The sequence below is a fragment of the Falco peregrinus genome, chromosome 1 (assembly GCF_023634155.1).
Source record: "Falco peregrinus isolate bFalPer1 chromosome 1, bFalPer1.pri, whole genome shotgun sequence".
Classification (NCBI taxonomy): domain Eukaryota; kingdom Metazoa; phylum Chordata; class Aves; order Falconiformes; family Falconidae; genus Falco; species Falco peregrinus.
The window spans coordinates 117,168,054-117,184,630 of NC_073721.1; the positions used below are offsets into that span (position 1 = coordinate 117,168,054).

General features: G+C 39.2%; 1 protein-coding gene across 3 annotated transcripts in view; it reads left to right on the forward strand.

Moving 5' to 3' along the window:
• Positions 1-16,577, forward strand: part of ADAMTSL3 (ADAMTS like 3) — a 203,300-nt gene that overhangs the window by 156,309 nt on the left and 30,414 nt on the right. For all 3 annotated transcript variants that reach the window (XM_055811101.1, XM_055811105.1, XM_055811091.1), the window contains 5 exons: positions 2,202-2,488; positions 9,611-9,740; positions 10,801-10,993; positions 11,635-11,814; positions 12,588-12,741. In XM_055811101.1, coding sequence (XP_055667076.1) covers positions 2,202-2,488; positions 9,611-9,740; positions 10,801-10,993; positions 11,635-11,814; positions 12,588-12,741 — 944 coding nt within the window. The remainder of the gene's footprint in view (positions 1-2,201; positions 2,489-9,610; positions 9,741-10,800; positions 10,994-11,634; positions 11,815-12,587; positions 12,742-16,577) is intronic.

A 16,577-nucleotide genomic window follows, 5' to 3' on the forward strand; every position in this document is an offset into this window, starting at 1 on the left:
CTCAGCTAACAGTACACAAAACTAACACTGATGGCTGGTATGCTGCTGTCATGCTTTTAGCAAAAAAAGTTACTTGCTTTCAGACTGTAAACTGTTAGGTGTGGTCACAACACCAACCAACTCGTTTCAACTATATATGTCCACCAGTTTTATTTTTCTAATTAGGTACATAACCTCAAATGAACTTACACTTATTTTTTTACACAGAAGGAGAAGAAAGCCATAATTTTTTTAATCCTACGCACAATGACCTTGATTGAATAAAGCACTTAAGCACAAGTTTAATTCTGAGCACATTATAGTCCTGTTGACTTCAAAGGACAGCTGATACGCTATAAGTTAGGCACATGCTTAAGCATTTTGTTGGATGAGGGTGATTTTGCCATGGCCACCCTATGTAGTTTGCATGGCTGTCTTTGAAAAGACTCTGAGATCTGATGGTTCAGGATTAAGCTGATTTTATCTATTGGGTAAGAGAACCCTTCCTGTGCAGCTTTTTCCCATAGGTGTTCAGTTAGAATTTGTTATCAAGAGCACCTGGACATTGACCCCTACCAGCTGTGCCGTTGGACTTGGTGGACTGTTAGGTTGCACCAGTAGGGCATTTACTCAGATTTTATCGCTGTAGGACACAGCTATCCACCATTTTGATAATACTCTTCCAATAAAAATCAATACTCTGCCCTTTCCTGAGTCTGTCAGGGACCAGCAAGCTCTAACTAACACTCTGAGGCTCTGTTCAAGGAAACTTTGAAGTAACAGGCATTGACATCTTTATCTTCATAGCAGAGTTGTGAAGATACTTCATTAACATCTCTTTAAAGAATAACCAGTTGCCTTGTAACCTTTATTGGAAATGAGAATAGTCTTTTCCATGGCAGACAGTCCGTCTTGAGGTCTATCCCAAGCACAGCTTGGGTGACGACCCCAAGGACTGTTAGAGTATCCTTATGGGTTACCCACTCATCTGTTCTCCTTTCTTCTGTTTGATTCTTCCTCTGTATATACTGGCAAGGAGTTGTTGGCTCAAGATGATAAACTGTCCACAGAATCAGCCACATTTTGTTGACATTTTTCTGTGCTTACTGTGTATGCAGAGTGTAAACACTGATTTTTGTCTTACATGACTGTTCTTATTTTCTTAAGGACAGCTTTCCTGCAGTGAAGAGAAAGATAATTCTTAATTAAAGATAAGGAGAAAATCTTTGAATCCTAATTTGACTTTTTCCTTCCAAATACATTTTTAGCATTGGTCAAATATATCCTTCTGTATCTCCCATTTGTGTTTTGACCATCAGCTACATTTGGACATATAATAAAGAGCAAGTGCAACCTTTTGAAAAAACATCCTATGAAACTCTGATTTCTTATAAATTGTACCCCAGAGCCACTTGGGATGACTTTATTAATGAAATTCAGCCCCTTGGGTCTAAGGCCATTTTGAAAATTACTATCAGATATTGATGTGACCCTCGAAGTCAAAGAATATTATAGATTAAAACCTCCTTTTATTCAGTAAATTCATGATCTGTAAAATAAGATCTTACTATAGTTCATCAGGAGCATAAATGCTTTCTAATAAAAATGAGGGATTTGTGACTGAGCCAGTTAGACCTCTTTATTGCAGATAAGAGGCTTCTTACAAGATTAAATCTGAGCAGCAGCCTGCGGTGGTATGCACTGGAGATAGCTAGATTTAAAAAGTGTTTTTATGCTGTCTGGTTGCTGATTATTGGTATGACAGAAGTTGATGGCCTTTCTCAGATTTAAGCAGACTGCAAATATACTTTTGGCATATGCCTAAGTCCGTGTACCTGGGGAGCTATTTTATATTGTAGAGATGTGTCTTCATGGAGTTTCTCCTTATTTTCCACTGAAGGAGTTTGAGGAAAGATTTAGGGAATGTCCTTTCCCCCCCAGAAAAAAAGATACAGCCTTCCCTGTTCTTTTGATTCTTTCTCCTCTTTTGCTACATCTTTTTTTTTTGTGAATTCTGAGAAATGGTCTGGGGTGGGAGGCAAGTGAAAGACTTAAGACACTTGATTATGCATTCCATTTGAGCATCAAATAGTATTATGTATTGTCTGCTGTGCGTATAAACATACATTTATGTATTTTAGCTATGTTTTAGCTCTGCACACACATACATAAATATATGGAACAAAATGACAGCGTTTCTACTGCCCTGTGATTATTTGCAGGTTTATTCCTGAGCCCTGGTCTCCATGCAGTGCCACGTGTGGCAATGGTGTACAGGTGCGAGACGTGAAGTGCCGAATTCTTCTGGCATTTACTCAGACTGAGGTTGAACTGCCTGAAGAGGAATGTGAAGATGTGAAGCCACCAACAGAACGCGTCTGTCACCAGGCATCCTGTGACAGTGATCCTGTCCCCTACACACCAGAATTTTCACATGCTGAAGATGGCAGCGTGACTTACGACTGGGAATACATTGGGTTTACTCCTTGTTCAGCTACGTGCCTCAGAGGTACCTTTATTTATGTATTTATTTATCCCAAGTAGCAGGAATTTGGCATTGCTTGATGTTGTTGGGTCTTCTCTTCATGTTGCCCTATGCAGCTATGTTGATCTGTAGAAAAACATGCACCTTCAAGTTTTAACTGATTTCTAGGTTATTCATAGAGTATTTGAAACTACTTGGTTTCATTTATGTCCTGTGTTCAAACGTTGACTTTATCTGGTTAAGGTGCAAGAAGTTATTGATACAGCAAGTTGCTTTAGTCTTGCTGCGGGAGTCTCAGCTGTCAGGTAGTTGGTGGTATCAGTATGTTTAGTGCATCGTTGATGGGCATGTTTAGACAACCTTTCTTTCTAGGAACTGAAAGTGTATAGTTTCAAAGTTAAAATTCCCATGTTAGTTATTTTGTATATTCCCAAATGCTGTCATTTTCTGCAGTACAGTAGGGATACAAAGCTGTAATTAGGGAGGCTTTGTTTCAGTCTGACCGGTGTGAACATCAAACGGGAGTTCGTTTAGGTCTTGGTACAGTACATGACTCTACAGGAGCTCTGTGCCATACATCTGTCTGCAAGTAGTTAGGCACATTCCTTTTTGGATGTAATCGAATCTCCCTGTTGTCCTAAGTACATGCTACCAGACAAGGTTGCTGGTGTTGCTGCTACATGCTGTACGCTGGGACCGAACACAAGTGAGTTATGAAGTGTTAAGTGGAAGCAGGGGAATTGTGAACACACCTATATATGACAGGACTGATGACATCAGTGGGAAGTGAAGACAGTTGTACCCATAGAAGAAATAAAAAATGTAGAAAAGGGGAGAACAGAAACAATTGGAAGCAGAGAGCCAGTCTAGAGCTCACAGAAAGCAGCCTCCTTTGTACTATTCACCAGTTCAAACCTGGAAGACAGAAGCTGGGAGGGATGCCCCAGAATGCTGTCAGCAGGATGGTAAGTGGCTGATTAGTGCCTCCTTTATCATTTACTACTGCTGTTTACTGATGGGGTTGATCCATAGGAACAGCAGCAGCACATATGGTCACAAAAGTTGATGCATCCCATTCCCTCAGCCACCTTCAGTGGGCATTTTGACTGGCAAAGTAGAAGAGGCTGTAGTCCGAGTATATCTGTATAAATGTGTGATGGTAATGACAGCTATTGTGACTAAGTGTCTGTCTTCATTTTGAGGCAGTTGTCTTTAGAAATAATAATTGTACCCTAAAGGAGGAATGAAGTTTTCATTACTACTAAATTGGTAGTTCTCTTTTTCATATCTCAACTGATTTTTGTAATGTGCAATCATTTCGTTGCCATCTTAAGTCCACTTTACTACTGCTATTTAGCCAGTATCTTCACCAAAGGTGTTCTGAAACTCGAAAGTTTTTGAACTTAGAGGGCATCAATAGACATTTAGGCTGAAATAATCTGTAGTCTTTGCCTGCTATTGCACATGTGCCTGTTTGCATTGCCTGCATCTCCACATGTGAGTTTGTCCATGCAAAAATGTTCATGTAAGAAGTTGTACTTGGAGTGCAAGCTGACAGAAATTTGAGGAGCCTGTACTCCTCAGTACAGTAGTTTTGTTTGCCAGTGCAAAGGAACTTTGGAATGACTGATGAGGAGAATCCCATGATCAGTTTAATTGTATTCCTAAGGGAGCCGAGTGTGAATTCTGTTGCTGACTTCTGACCTTTCATGAATTTGTGAGATGTCTGACGCAGAATTGTCCTAGAGGTGTTCATAGTAATCTGACCATTTGTCTGATATGCAGTAGAAATTATCCATTTGAAGAAGTTTCAAAGAAATTATCTGCTTTCTCTTGAGACTTCTGTGGTATCACTGGTACCATGTCTAGACATTTTTCTTATGTGATGCTCAAGGGAAATATGGGAAGTTGTCAGGATATTTTATCAAGGAACAGCTTCAGAAGTCCCTGTACTGTTATGTTAGTTAGGTAGCAGTGATTTTTTCCTTCTATCAGTTCTGGTCTTCTTGCTGCCTTGGCAAAGGCTTTCAAACAGACCAAAAATTACCTGCCGATAAATAGTTTAAAGGGAACCAGACATGTCTTCTGTTTCCAACTTATTGCAATGTACTAACTAATGATCTCACTGTCTACTATTTTTCCATTGTGTAGTTCAAAGAGGCTGATCCATTTCGGCTAAGTTTTATGTTCAAATCTCATTTCAATTAGATGAACTCTCTCATTACAAGAAATGAATGTTGTCTGAGTTTGGAATATCCCAGTGTAATGTAAATTATATTAGGTGCTTTTTCTCTAGTATGTATGTATCTAGCAGTGGCTATTAAAATAAATTCCTGTGGATTTCTGTATCCTCAGAACTCCCTACCCCCATTTCTTACTGCTTGACTCTCCAAACAAGGGAAAAGCCTGCAGGGTCTAAACAGGGTGGAAGCTTTACAGCCACTGTGTGAGCAAAGACTGAATCTGTTTCAGTGCTTGTCACTAGCAGCTTTTTTAAAAATCCTTGTGCGACTAGACTTTTAATTCGAATTCTCCTCTGATCCCTCTCCAAAGCAGATGAAAAAGGCAGATGGCAACGTTGTTTTCTGAGGTATTAGAATTACAGAGATAAAGTGATCTGCAAGGCAGTATCAAACATCTTCACTTTCCAGTTCGTCATATTCCTTGGTCATTTTGTGTGCTTTCTGCAGCAAATCTGTGTGGCTTGTCACCTAGTATATTGAGTGCCATAAAACTTGCTGCTTTTGAGGCCTGGTACAGTCTGTTATGCCTCTTAGCATAACTGATACTTCTTTCATCAGTCTTTCCACGAGTGCAAATAGAAGTTGTCCAGGCCAGTCTGTCATGGTGCAGATGTCACATTTAACGTCCATAGGAAACTCTGTAAGCATCCTGAAAGCTAAAGATCTGTTTTGTCTTCAGTGCCTGAAGAAATCCCAAGCTGAAAATAAACCAACAGTGTACTTGGGTATCTCAAGATTTGCCTTTATTTTCCCAAAATGTGGGGGTTTGGTTTGGGGTTTTTTTCACCCAATCTGAAGAACTTTGGCCCTGATGTGAGAGGCCCCAACACCAGTATAAGCTGAATTTTCATAATGTTGTCAGTGAGACTTGTTAGTCATTATCAGAATAAAGAGTACGCCTAAGGAGAAGAAATGTTTTTCTTGTAATCTGTAGTGTTTCTTCAGTGTTGTCAATCATTTAACTACTCTACAATATTTTAAAGGGATGTTTTCAATTTTAAAAAATAACTGAACGTTTTCTGGTTCCCTGTTTAAAAATACCTTTAATTGCAAGAGGCAGATTTTGGTGGTTCTATATAATTATTATTACTACTTATATTCCATATGCTTCAAAATTTATGATTCTGATCCTCTAAAGTCATTACAGTGGCTTAAAAGTAATGAGATTAAACAATAAATACATATGCACTTCCTTTTGTTTCCTCTATAGTCTGTGACTTCGGAAGCTTTAGGGTACAGTCAAGTTGTGTCTTCAGGCTTTTGCCCGAACCGTAATGGCTAAAAGTTTACCATTTTATTTATAAGAAACCTGAGATTCTTAGAAAATTAATGGATTCTAGCCAAATTTAAGGGCTCTTAAGAAAAACAATGAGTGTTCTGAGACTCTCCTATAAAGTTGAGAGCATTTGCAATGGTGTGTTGTAGGTAACTGATAACTGGTTACTCCTATCACTAGTTTCTTTAACTGCAGACACTGTTTACTCTTTCTCAGAATAAGTATAAATAACATTGCTAGTTTCAATAGATTCATAGAGAGGCTCAAGCATATGTAGGGCTTGGCATTTCTTCTGAGTTTTTTTCAGCTGATAGTACATATTTTAAAGTAATCCCCAAACTGAGACTATCTCATAGAAATAAATGACTGTCCTTCCTCTTCCAGGTATAGAGAGTAGCTCAATCCACTTACCATTTGCACAGCAACTTTCCACCCCCATTTTCTTTGTACTCTAAAAAAGGCAGAAACAAAATCTGGGCTTTTTTCAAGCATTCTGATCTTTTAACACATGCTTCATGCACTGTGTATTTCACGGCACAGAAAAGCTTGTAAAAGAATGTAAATGTATGTGGTTTGAATGCTGGGTTAAAATAGAAAATATTCTATTTCACTGAATAGTAGGATAATTACTACAATAGTGCATCAGATTACTGTAAAAATACTTAATGCTCCCTGCTGCATACATAATGTTTTAGTTAAATTATCTACTATGTTTATATTATAAGCCAAGAAAGTCATACACATAAAACTTTGCTTGTTTGAATAATAGATTTTTCCGTTTTCCAACTGACATAAAATAAGAAGTTTATCAGTGATTGAAGTTCCCAACTAATGGAAAATTACAGTTTGAGGTGAGAAATCTGATTAATTGTCAAGACATTTTGACAGCTAAATTCAAGCAAATGCTGCATCAGTTAACTGTAGTTATTTATTGAGTAGAGTTCCTGAACTGAGAACCACGGAAAAGGAGGGAGGGAGTGGTATGTTTTTAATAGCTCTTTAATAATCCGTTTTATGCTTACGGCATCAAAACAGGTTGCTATTTTTCTTTCAATAAGGCCCCTGTCGCAAAGAATCACTACTGCAGTTTGTGCCCTGTAGTTAAGTCAAATGAAAGATACAGCACATATTGACATTTTCTGCACATAACACAATCATAGCTAGCTGGTCATGCTGCAAGGCAGGAGTGGTTTAATGACTCTAGGTGGCAAGTTGCAGTCAAAACCCATCACCTGGTATGACATTGTTCATTTGGCTGGCCTATTTAGTTTTTGTAACACTGAGATAAAAAGTTTCCATGGGATTATTGCCAGTTTAGATGGTCTGAAAGGAATCTCATTTCATTCCCTTCCTTTTTGTGAGATATTAAGATATTACTTATCACAACCTGTTCCAGAGTAGCATCACCTCTGAGCGTGGTTTTCCCACAGGAACACGGTGAGGTCAGCAAAACAGAAGGTTGGTAGAAGAGAGTAGATTGATAGCAGGTAGCACAGATAGACCTGAAATAGAAATAGATACCTGCTTGATTGCTTGTCTAGTAATGTCATTCTGTTGCTGCCAGAACACAATTTCTAAACCTTTATTTCTCTCTTGTAGACAGTCAGATGTGCATCTCCTATGTAAGGGGACAGGGAAGCTGCTCCTGTTAAACAAACACGTGGGGATCAATCGGACAGAAAATGTTTGATTCCCTTGTTTGTCACTCTGCAGTGAAATAGTAGAGCTCTAGAAAAAATGTTTATTTGTTGGCTTGTCATCGTTGGGCATTTTCATGTCTGCATTATAGTAATGTTATTTGTTGTGAAAGGTTTATCCTCAGCCTTGCTAGTAAAATACTTTTTACTCAATGTGTGTGTTCTGTGTTAATGTAGTTATCAATACTTTGATAGAAGAGAACTGAATAGGTTGTCAATCATACATAAGGTCAGGTCTTCTGTTCTATAAAAATTCATCACTTTGTAGTTATAGTCAAAATATTTATATAACAAGGTCTTTCTGAACTGAAAATTAGTCCCAGAGGGGATCTAGAGGTGTACCACAGAGCCTGAAAGAAATTGGAATCTATGTTATTGTGAAAATCACCGCTGGCCCACTCCTGCTGAACTGTCTGAAATAGCTGGACTGGTTCAAGTGTTGCAAAGAGGGATTGTCGCCTGGGCTGGCTGTTACACTGGACTACATCAGAATTGTTTATAGGTGGAAGGAACAGTTTTGACTTATGAAAAGAACGACAGTGCTCATGGATGTGTTTTAAAGGAGAGAAAATGGACCATTGACATGGAGACAGAACTCTCAGTGTAGTATATTCCTTGACCCCACTGAAATCAGAATGTCTAAAGTCCAACAGTGCCAAGAAACCAGTCGTCATGCACAGTTGACAGAAGCAAGAATAGTTGTAGTAGACTTTGTGTAACAATAGTGGGAATGTTTTTAGGTAATGTCATAGGTGATACCATAAAGCAGTTAGTGAAGGTTTCTAGCTAAAAATGCAACTCCCTCTGATGGTTCTAAGAAAAGCAGTATAACCTGCTGCTGAAAGCAAGTTTGTATCCCTACAAAATTACTGGAGATAAGTGAAAAATAGGAAGGAAATGGATTTAAATACTTCAAACTGTGACTCTTCAAAAGCAGTTTTTACATGGAAGCAACCAAACAGGTGTTTTATTATTTCAGTGCTTTTTTTTTTTTTTTTTTTTTTCCCCTACAAGATTATGATCATTAGCATTGCTTATATAGAACATCCCAGATGCACGGGATTCCCCAAGTACATCACAAACCGTCTTGTCTTTCATGTGCATGTGAGTGAGCTTTGAAATTGAGTAAGGGTTTCATACTAAAAAATATGATATATAAGATTGGATAATTACATAGGTTTAAAATAAAAGTGGTTCACAACATGTGTATTCACCAAGCTGACTTGTTCTAAAGCAAACTTATATTACGTTTCATTTTGACTCATAGAAATTTGAGTATTAGTAATCTTTCATGCTTCAGTAATAAGATCTAGGTAGCGAAAGCTGCAGATCAGAAGGGTGCCAAGAATGGTCACGAGTGAGGAAAGCTCTAGGCTGGGTCAGATTTGCTGTCTTCAGCAAAACTGTTGCAGCTCTTAGTCTCTATGAGTAAGGTTCTATGTTTAGTCAGCCATTCTCCTGACTGTAGTTTTGCAAGTGATCTGCATTTTTTTGTCACATATTTTGCAGATCTTTAGCTTCTTAAAGTCAAGGTAAATGAGAAGGAATCACTTTTACTCTGACTTTGGCAACGAAACCAGTAGTTGGTTTGGGGACCATTACAGAACCAGGTTGATGTAGCATTTGATTGTGAACAGACAGAAAAGCCTATTTTGTGTTGGTTTTCAGAGAGGCAGAATGTCAAATCAAGCTTTTTAACTATCACAGAAATAAAGTGCTAGATATAATTCACAAATATCTTTTGCGCATTAAATACATAAACTGTGTTCCTTTTGACTTGAGATGTTACTTTAAAGACTGGTATCAAATTCAGTGTCCAGAGCTTTTTTACTGAGTTAATACACACAGCCTTGAATAATTACAAGAGCAAAGTTTGCAGCAATCTCTTCATCTTCAGTGTTTCATGACTGTCTTTTCCTTTTTAATTCAGGAACACAAGAAGCCATTGCAATGTGTCTGCATGTAGAGACAAAACAAGCTGTCAATGAAACCCTCTGTGACAATTCCAAGAAACCACCACCAATGACTCGTACTTGCAATATGAAGCTTTGCCCTCCGAGGTACACTGGAATAATGAAATTGTCTTGTGGCAAAGAAATGGTTAATAGGACTTAAATAAACATTGGCTTTCTCAAAAAAGGGCTCGGATTGCAGGACTGTGGTCTTGCTTTGGGATGAAATTTCCCTGCTTCTGTCTTTAACAAGGTTTGGGGGTTGGGTTTTTTGGGGTTTTTTGGTCTTGTTCACTCCTTTTCCACTCTTCACATCTCACTAATAAAATAGGGAACATTTTCTGAAATAAATCTCTTCCATGTAGATATTTGCCAGAGTTGGAAAAACAGCCTTAACTCTTTTAGTGGTACAAGGAAAATTTTAAGGTAATTTCACAAAAAAAACCCCCAAGAGAATATTTACTTTCTGTTGTTACTGAATGAAAAAAAGTTAAATAAAGATTTCAAATTATTTTAATTTCGTGCTTCTTTAGTAGCTCCACATAGTTCTTATGGCTTCTTATGTTTGGAGATTCTGGGAAAAGAAAGATCCCAGCCCAAATGCAAGAAGGCCTAGCTGATTTGGTCACTTAAAAGTGCCATATGTGAAATTTTGACATGCCCTGCCTTATTCACCCACTTTTGATCTCTGACATCCCTGATCCTTTGCATATTGTTTCTATGTGTTTGCAGAAACCTCCTCTCACAAAATGTAGGGAAGAAGTTAACAGGAACAGGATGTTTTATAGAAAACATACACACTTTTAAAGGATGTTTTGTAAATGTAAGAAAGGTCTATTTACATATTTACATTTACAAACGTAAACGTCAGCAGGTTGCCAACAGGGTTATGAGGAGCATTCTGAAAGCAAATGCTGGAGTTGAATTTGTCTGGAAATTACTTTGTTTCTTTATTGTTAATACCTTCTGCATTTCATTGTTACCTCTAAGTTCAGAATCCTAGTTTATAATTTTGCATCACAGCCAAACTCAAGGGATGTTTTAGCCATCGATCAATATAATTTATAATAATCAGTTATTTTTTGCTAAAGCCTGTTTGGATGTGATTGCTCCTTCCCCAGGCTGAGGTGAGTTGCTAAACCATGAGCTTTTGGCTTTGTTGGAATAGGTGGCAAAGTGGCCCCTGGAGACGCTGCTCGGCTACGTGTGGGGTTGGGATACAGACAAGAGACGTGTACTGCCAGCAGCCTGGAGGATCTGCTGTCGTGGCTGAAGAGTGCAAGGACAAAAAGCCTCATTCTTTACAAGCTTGTAACCAGATTGATTGTCCCCCTGTGTGGCATGTTGAGGAATGGCAACAGGTATGGCTGGGTTACAGAAAGAGTTTAAATGTGTTCCTCTGGCTAGGTACTGGAAATTCTGGAATAACATGGAAGGTAGCTCCTAAAACTTGGTATGTAGGTGTTTCAACTGATTTCATTAGAACGAACTCACCCAAGGTCAAAAATACTGCTTTTGACTGCTGTGCCAGTGGTTAGTTACCAGATGAGGTGGAAAGTCCTTCTTAAGATTTCAGAAGGCTGGATACCAGTTACTCCAGACATCACCTCTCTCCCTATGCTCTGCAAACACAGTAACCTGCATTTGGAGACAGTGCTTCATTATCAATTTTTTCTGTGTCATTGAAAATGTTTCCAAAACTCTCACCAGGTATATTAACTGATGAGGGATATGGGCAGATCCGTGTGTAAGAGGCGTGTGTTTCTTTAAGATTTCTGCTACTGAATTGCAGTCAGGTGGTGTGAATTTTAACTTAAGTTCTCATAATTTCTAATATGTTAAACATTTTAACAGAATTTTCTACACACTGCTTACTTTTTACGTGAAAGTAGGTATCATTTTTCAAGATAGCATAACTGGGGGGGACTTACAATGTTTGTGCACAATAACAGTATGATGCGTGAGAGCAGGTGTACATGCTATGTTCTTTTCTTCTCCTTAGTGTTCACGTACTTGTGGAGGAGGGATTCAGACCCGCAAAGTGTACTGTAAGCAGCTGTTGACGGATGGAAGTTTCCTGAAACACTCTGATGACACCTGTCAAGAACCTAAATTGCCAACTAGTAAACCATGTGCAAAAGTTGATTGTCCTCCACAGCTGGTCTTTGGAGAATGGTCCAAGGTGAGCAGCCCTCAACAACAGTGAACCGAAACCTTCTGTTGTAGCATGAGCTCTAAAGATTTTTGCTTGGGTAAATAAACTGTAGCAATAAATTCACAGGATAGCTGAAGGTTTCACAAGGCATTTACCTGGACTAAACTGTGCATACAGTTGCTGTGCCTTCTTGCCCACAATCAGACTGATTGCAGCCCCCTTCCTGAGTTGTATTTCAGTTGCTGAAGGATGGGCTATAATACATTGCATGCATCCTACCAGACATATTTAGTTATCAATTAATTGATGCTACAGTTTCCAAAATAAAATCTTTGCGTTATTCTGGAATATGTCCTCTTCCTTTCCCATTTAATGCAAGCTTGCTACCGCTCCCTGTTCAAAAAGATTTATAAAAGTTAATTGCAGCTTCTAAATTCAAGGTTCATGCAATACAAACTAGATGAGAGGGTTGAGATACTTGACACAGACTGTTTAGAATGTGCCAAATTTTTTCTCGTAGTTACCAGATCTCATTGCTTTGTTCTGCCCATGCTTGGACATAATGAAATACTGTCATGTTATTTTAATTGTTCCTGAGTTGCTTGCTGGAACAAATTATCTCTTATGTTCTTATTTTTCTGGAAAAGTGGAGAGAGTTTAATGTCTGGGTAACACAATTATTCATATGAAGTAGAGCATGTGCACTCTCTCTCAGAAGGAAAAAAACCCAACCTAGCTTAAAATTAGCATGTGTGGCGTGGGACACCAAGTTTAGCTTGACTGCATCCTTCCTTTCACAGTGCTCAGTAAGCTGTGGTGTTGGAATCCAGAGAAGAAAACTTGCCTGCCAAAACCTAACAGCAAAGGGCCAATATGTCACATTAAATGGATCAATGTGTAGTGGTCTGTCTCCTTCAATGCTTATAAGGTCTTGTCAGATGAATGCCTGCAACAGTAAGTATGTTACTTTGCGTATTTTTTTGATAATTTGGAATGATCTATTTATAAAGACAAATCTGTATACATGTTAAGCTACTCATCTCCCTATACTTTCACAACATCACTAATCTGGCATAAACTGAGTGTCATAATTACTAGACCAGTAATAACAGGACTCGTTTTAATTTTTTTCTGCCAGTCAAAAATAAAGGTTATGATCTCCAGAAGCAGTTTTGAATACACTGTAATGGTCCGTACCTCTCACCCTCATACTTACCTACATTTGATCTGAATTTTCCTTTGTCCTTTACACTACTCCAATCGAAAAACAAAAACCAAACCCAAACCATCGATTGACTATAAACTACAAAGGACATCAGAAAAGATACTAATCCAGTTCTGGCTTGTCTTCTCACTGTACATTTGTATTACACTGGACATTTTGCTTAGCATGGTGGAATTCAAAACCTGAAGCTCTGTGCCAGTGATAACTTTAGGTATAATTTCTATCTTTCCTTGTAGAAATGAGAATCCCAATCTCATGAGCTTTGCAGGAAGTGATGACAGTGCAGACACTCTTCAAAAAAATCCAGTATTTTCTTCCTGTCTATAAAAAAAACTTTTCAGAAAGATTATCTATAGGAATTATACAATTCAGGCACAATCAGGTTTTGATACTGATGGTAGTTGCACTAATTACATATGTATAACACTGACGGAAATACTGTACTGATACAGACTATGTTTAATCACCTACAATATAATTTCAAATAGGCAATTCTAAATGCAGATTCCTTATGTCTGAACCTGTGCTCCCTTTCCTTTACAAAGGAGAGTATTGGGTTGTAGGTTTGGGGAGCAGGGCACTGATAAAAGAAAAAAGGAGAGTTTCTAGTTTTGAGGTGGGGGAAAACTGAAAACCTTCATGAATGGCCTGGTTCTCGTCACAGACCACAGATAGACATGTTTTGATCCAAATCATAGTGCTGTCAAGAAATAGCTACTTTATACATATAGAAGCTTTGCTTTAAAAATTATTCACAAAACAAAATAAGAAATAGAATAATTACTGATTCATACATAATATGAAACTTCTTTTCCTGGCCTGTGTTTCAGATTAACATGCCAAAATCCTGAGGTTCAAAACTCCACTTAAATAAAGCCCTGTGGACTTTCAGGAATGTCCTTGGCATAAGGTTTAATAAAATATTTTGAGCTGCATATCTATCTGAATTTAATTAATTGTGGATAGTTGAATGGCAGTATAGCTGGTTTGCAAATTGCTTAGCACAGACTGATATTAAAGTTACATTGTCAGCTTCCACCACAGTGCCAAGAAAGCAGGATGGTAGACTGCAGAGGGAGTGCAGTTGTACTGAATGGGTGCAGATCAAAGTCATCAAAGAGAATCACTGTCCTCTTCCTTCACCTCCACAACCATTTGGAACCAGGGAGCCCTTGCAGCTCGCATCCGCCTGGCAATTCCCAGGCTGTGCAACAGAGGGCAGGGGAAGGTGTAAGACGTGTCCGTACCCATAGTTCTAGCTTGGGTTTGGCCCGAGGAGCCAAGGCAGCGGCAGCAGCAGGCTTTGGATTCACAGGAACATGACGGAGGCATCTCCTCCTCCTGCAGCCATGCGTTCCGGCCGCCTGCAAGGGGCAGTGAATTGAAGGCAGGAATGTAGCATGGCCCGAGGAGGGGCAGACAGCTTGGAGCAGAGGCGGTGAAGAGTGGTGTGGTGCATGGCCCATGTGCCGTTAGGGGTTCTTGCCTGTGAGAGCAACATTTCTGGATGTGCCTCGTCAAAGATCATGCTTCTGCAGCTCAGATGAGCCCCTTCTTTTTTACTGTCTCATGACAGTGCTGAGGCTTTTTAGACTTAATCTTTCACCCTGGGACTAGTAAGCGTAGCTGTTTTTCTCCTCAATAAGCCCAGTTAAGTCAGAAACATTCCTGACTGGGCTCTGAGAAATAGGAAATAACACCAATCTAGCCCTGAGGTCACCAGGACCTGAGGCCCAGCTAAAGCTGTAGAGGACCATTAGAGGTCATAGACACATATGGATTTGTACCAGGTGATAATGAGGTCCAGTGGCTCCAGTACAATCTAATCCTTAAGCAAGACTATCCTTGTAGAAAAAACCCTTTCCAAACAGTCTGTTACCTCAGCAGCTGAAGGATTGGATGATACTAAGGATCTAGAAAATGCATACTTATGTGGCCTCATATATTCACATGACCTTATATATTTATATGGCCTGCCATCCACAACTCTGAACTTTGTTTCACTCCTAGCCTTGCTCACCAGTCACCAGTAAAAATATACACACCCTTTAGTGTTGAACTGCTAATGAGCGTTAGTGGTCTTTCTTTTTTTAAAAAATGAAATGGATGAGACTTGTTAACATATTTATAAGTATGCACTGGGTTTAATTCCATGTTGGAATAACTAGTGTAAACAGACCACAGCCTGAAGTATTTTAATTTGTGTGTTTAAAGTTACACTTACTGTGTCTGTAAGTTGGATTTTTGGAAATGGAAGATTTAATGCTGGAACACTTCCCTAAAAATAAATATTTGGGGCCCAATAACTTACTAAAAACAGGACGCTACTTTAATAATTTTAGTAAACTGAGTGCCTAAAGAAATTTATTTGTTGTACCACGCGAAATGGTTGAGGGAACCATGTATCTGGATAACGAATACCGATTTAAAAGCTGAGCAATTATGAAACCATGATATCCCCACAGGTCTGAACTCATTACCCAAAACACTGAAAATAACCATTTTGTTTTATAAGCGTAAGAATGCACTCTAGGGTGTAGTTCATACAGTGTACACACTTATTGAATGCTTGAAGCATTTAGCTTTTCACCTATTTCTTCGCAGCATATTTGAAGCATATGTATATAAGAAGCATGCAGTTTTTCAAACATCATTTGTGTGCCATCGGTGCAGTTGTCATTTCATTTTTGCACCTACCAAGTGCAGTATTAGTAATGATTTCAGATTCAGGCATGCTGAGAAGCATTTTGCTTTCCGTGTCCATTTCCTGGCTCATCAACCCATTCTGCAGGCTCCGAGTTTTTTCTCTGTCACACACCAAAAGGCTGGGTCACCAACCACAATTGGATTGCTTTCTAGCACCGATGCCAAGTGTTTCCCAGCTCTTCTCAGTTGGCCGATTTCATCTTGCATGGAACGAACTCGGGGGTACATGCCCTTGCTCCGCACCTCCCGCAGCACTTTGTTTCTCACCTAGCTAGCGTTTTCTCAGTAAGATCAGGTCTGCTGGTTAAAGCGGGGCACTGTAGTTGCCAGCAGCAAGTCAACACAGTGGTATCTGAAACATTGCAGTCATTCTCTGTGGTGTGCCCAGTGTGCCTGTCCAGCCACTGCTGGGAAAGGCTGCCTGCGGTGGTATTCATTCAGGCAGCTCCCTAGAAACCTTTCAGCATCCAAGTGCCTGCAGTACAATGCAGGAGGCGCTTCGTAATACCCAGTGTCTCTGTACCCAGTCTGCAGGAAGCTTTATGCTGCTATTGCCTGCTTTTGTCAATTCATCTGATTACTACGTTCAACCTCTCAAAATTTTTACTTATTTCTCTCTTTTCTCCTTTCCCTCCCTACTTTCTTGGCACGACACTGTGAGCAACTCATCTTTCAGTCGATCCAAGCAATTGCCCTAAGCTGGTGATTACAGGGTGGTTTTGCTTGTTGCATGTGCTGTGTCTTCACTGACTGTTTCTTTCACCTCCTCTGTTGCTATTTGTTTGGCATGACTCGATCAGAGAACCAGCATGGGCAGCCAACAATTTAAATAACAGTCAAGGGGAGCCTTACTTTTTGG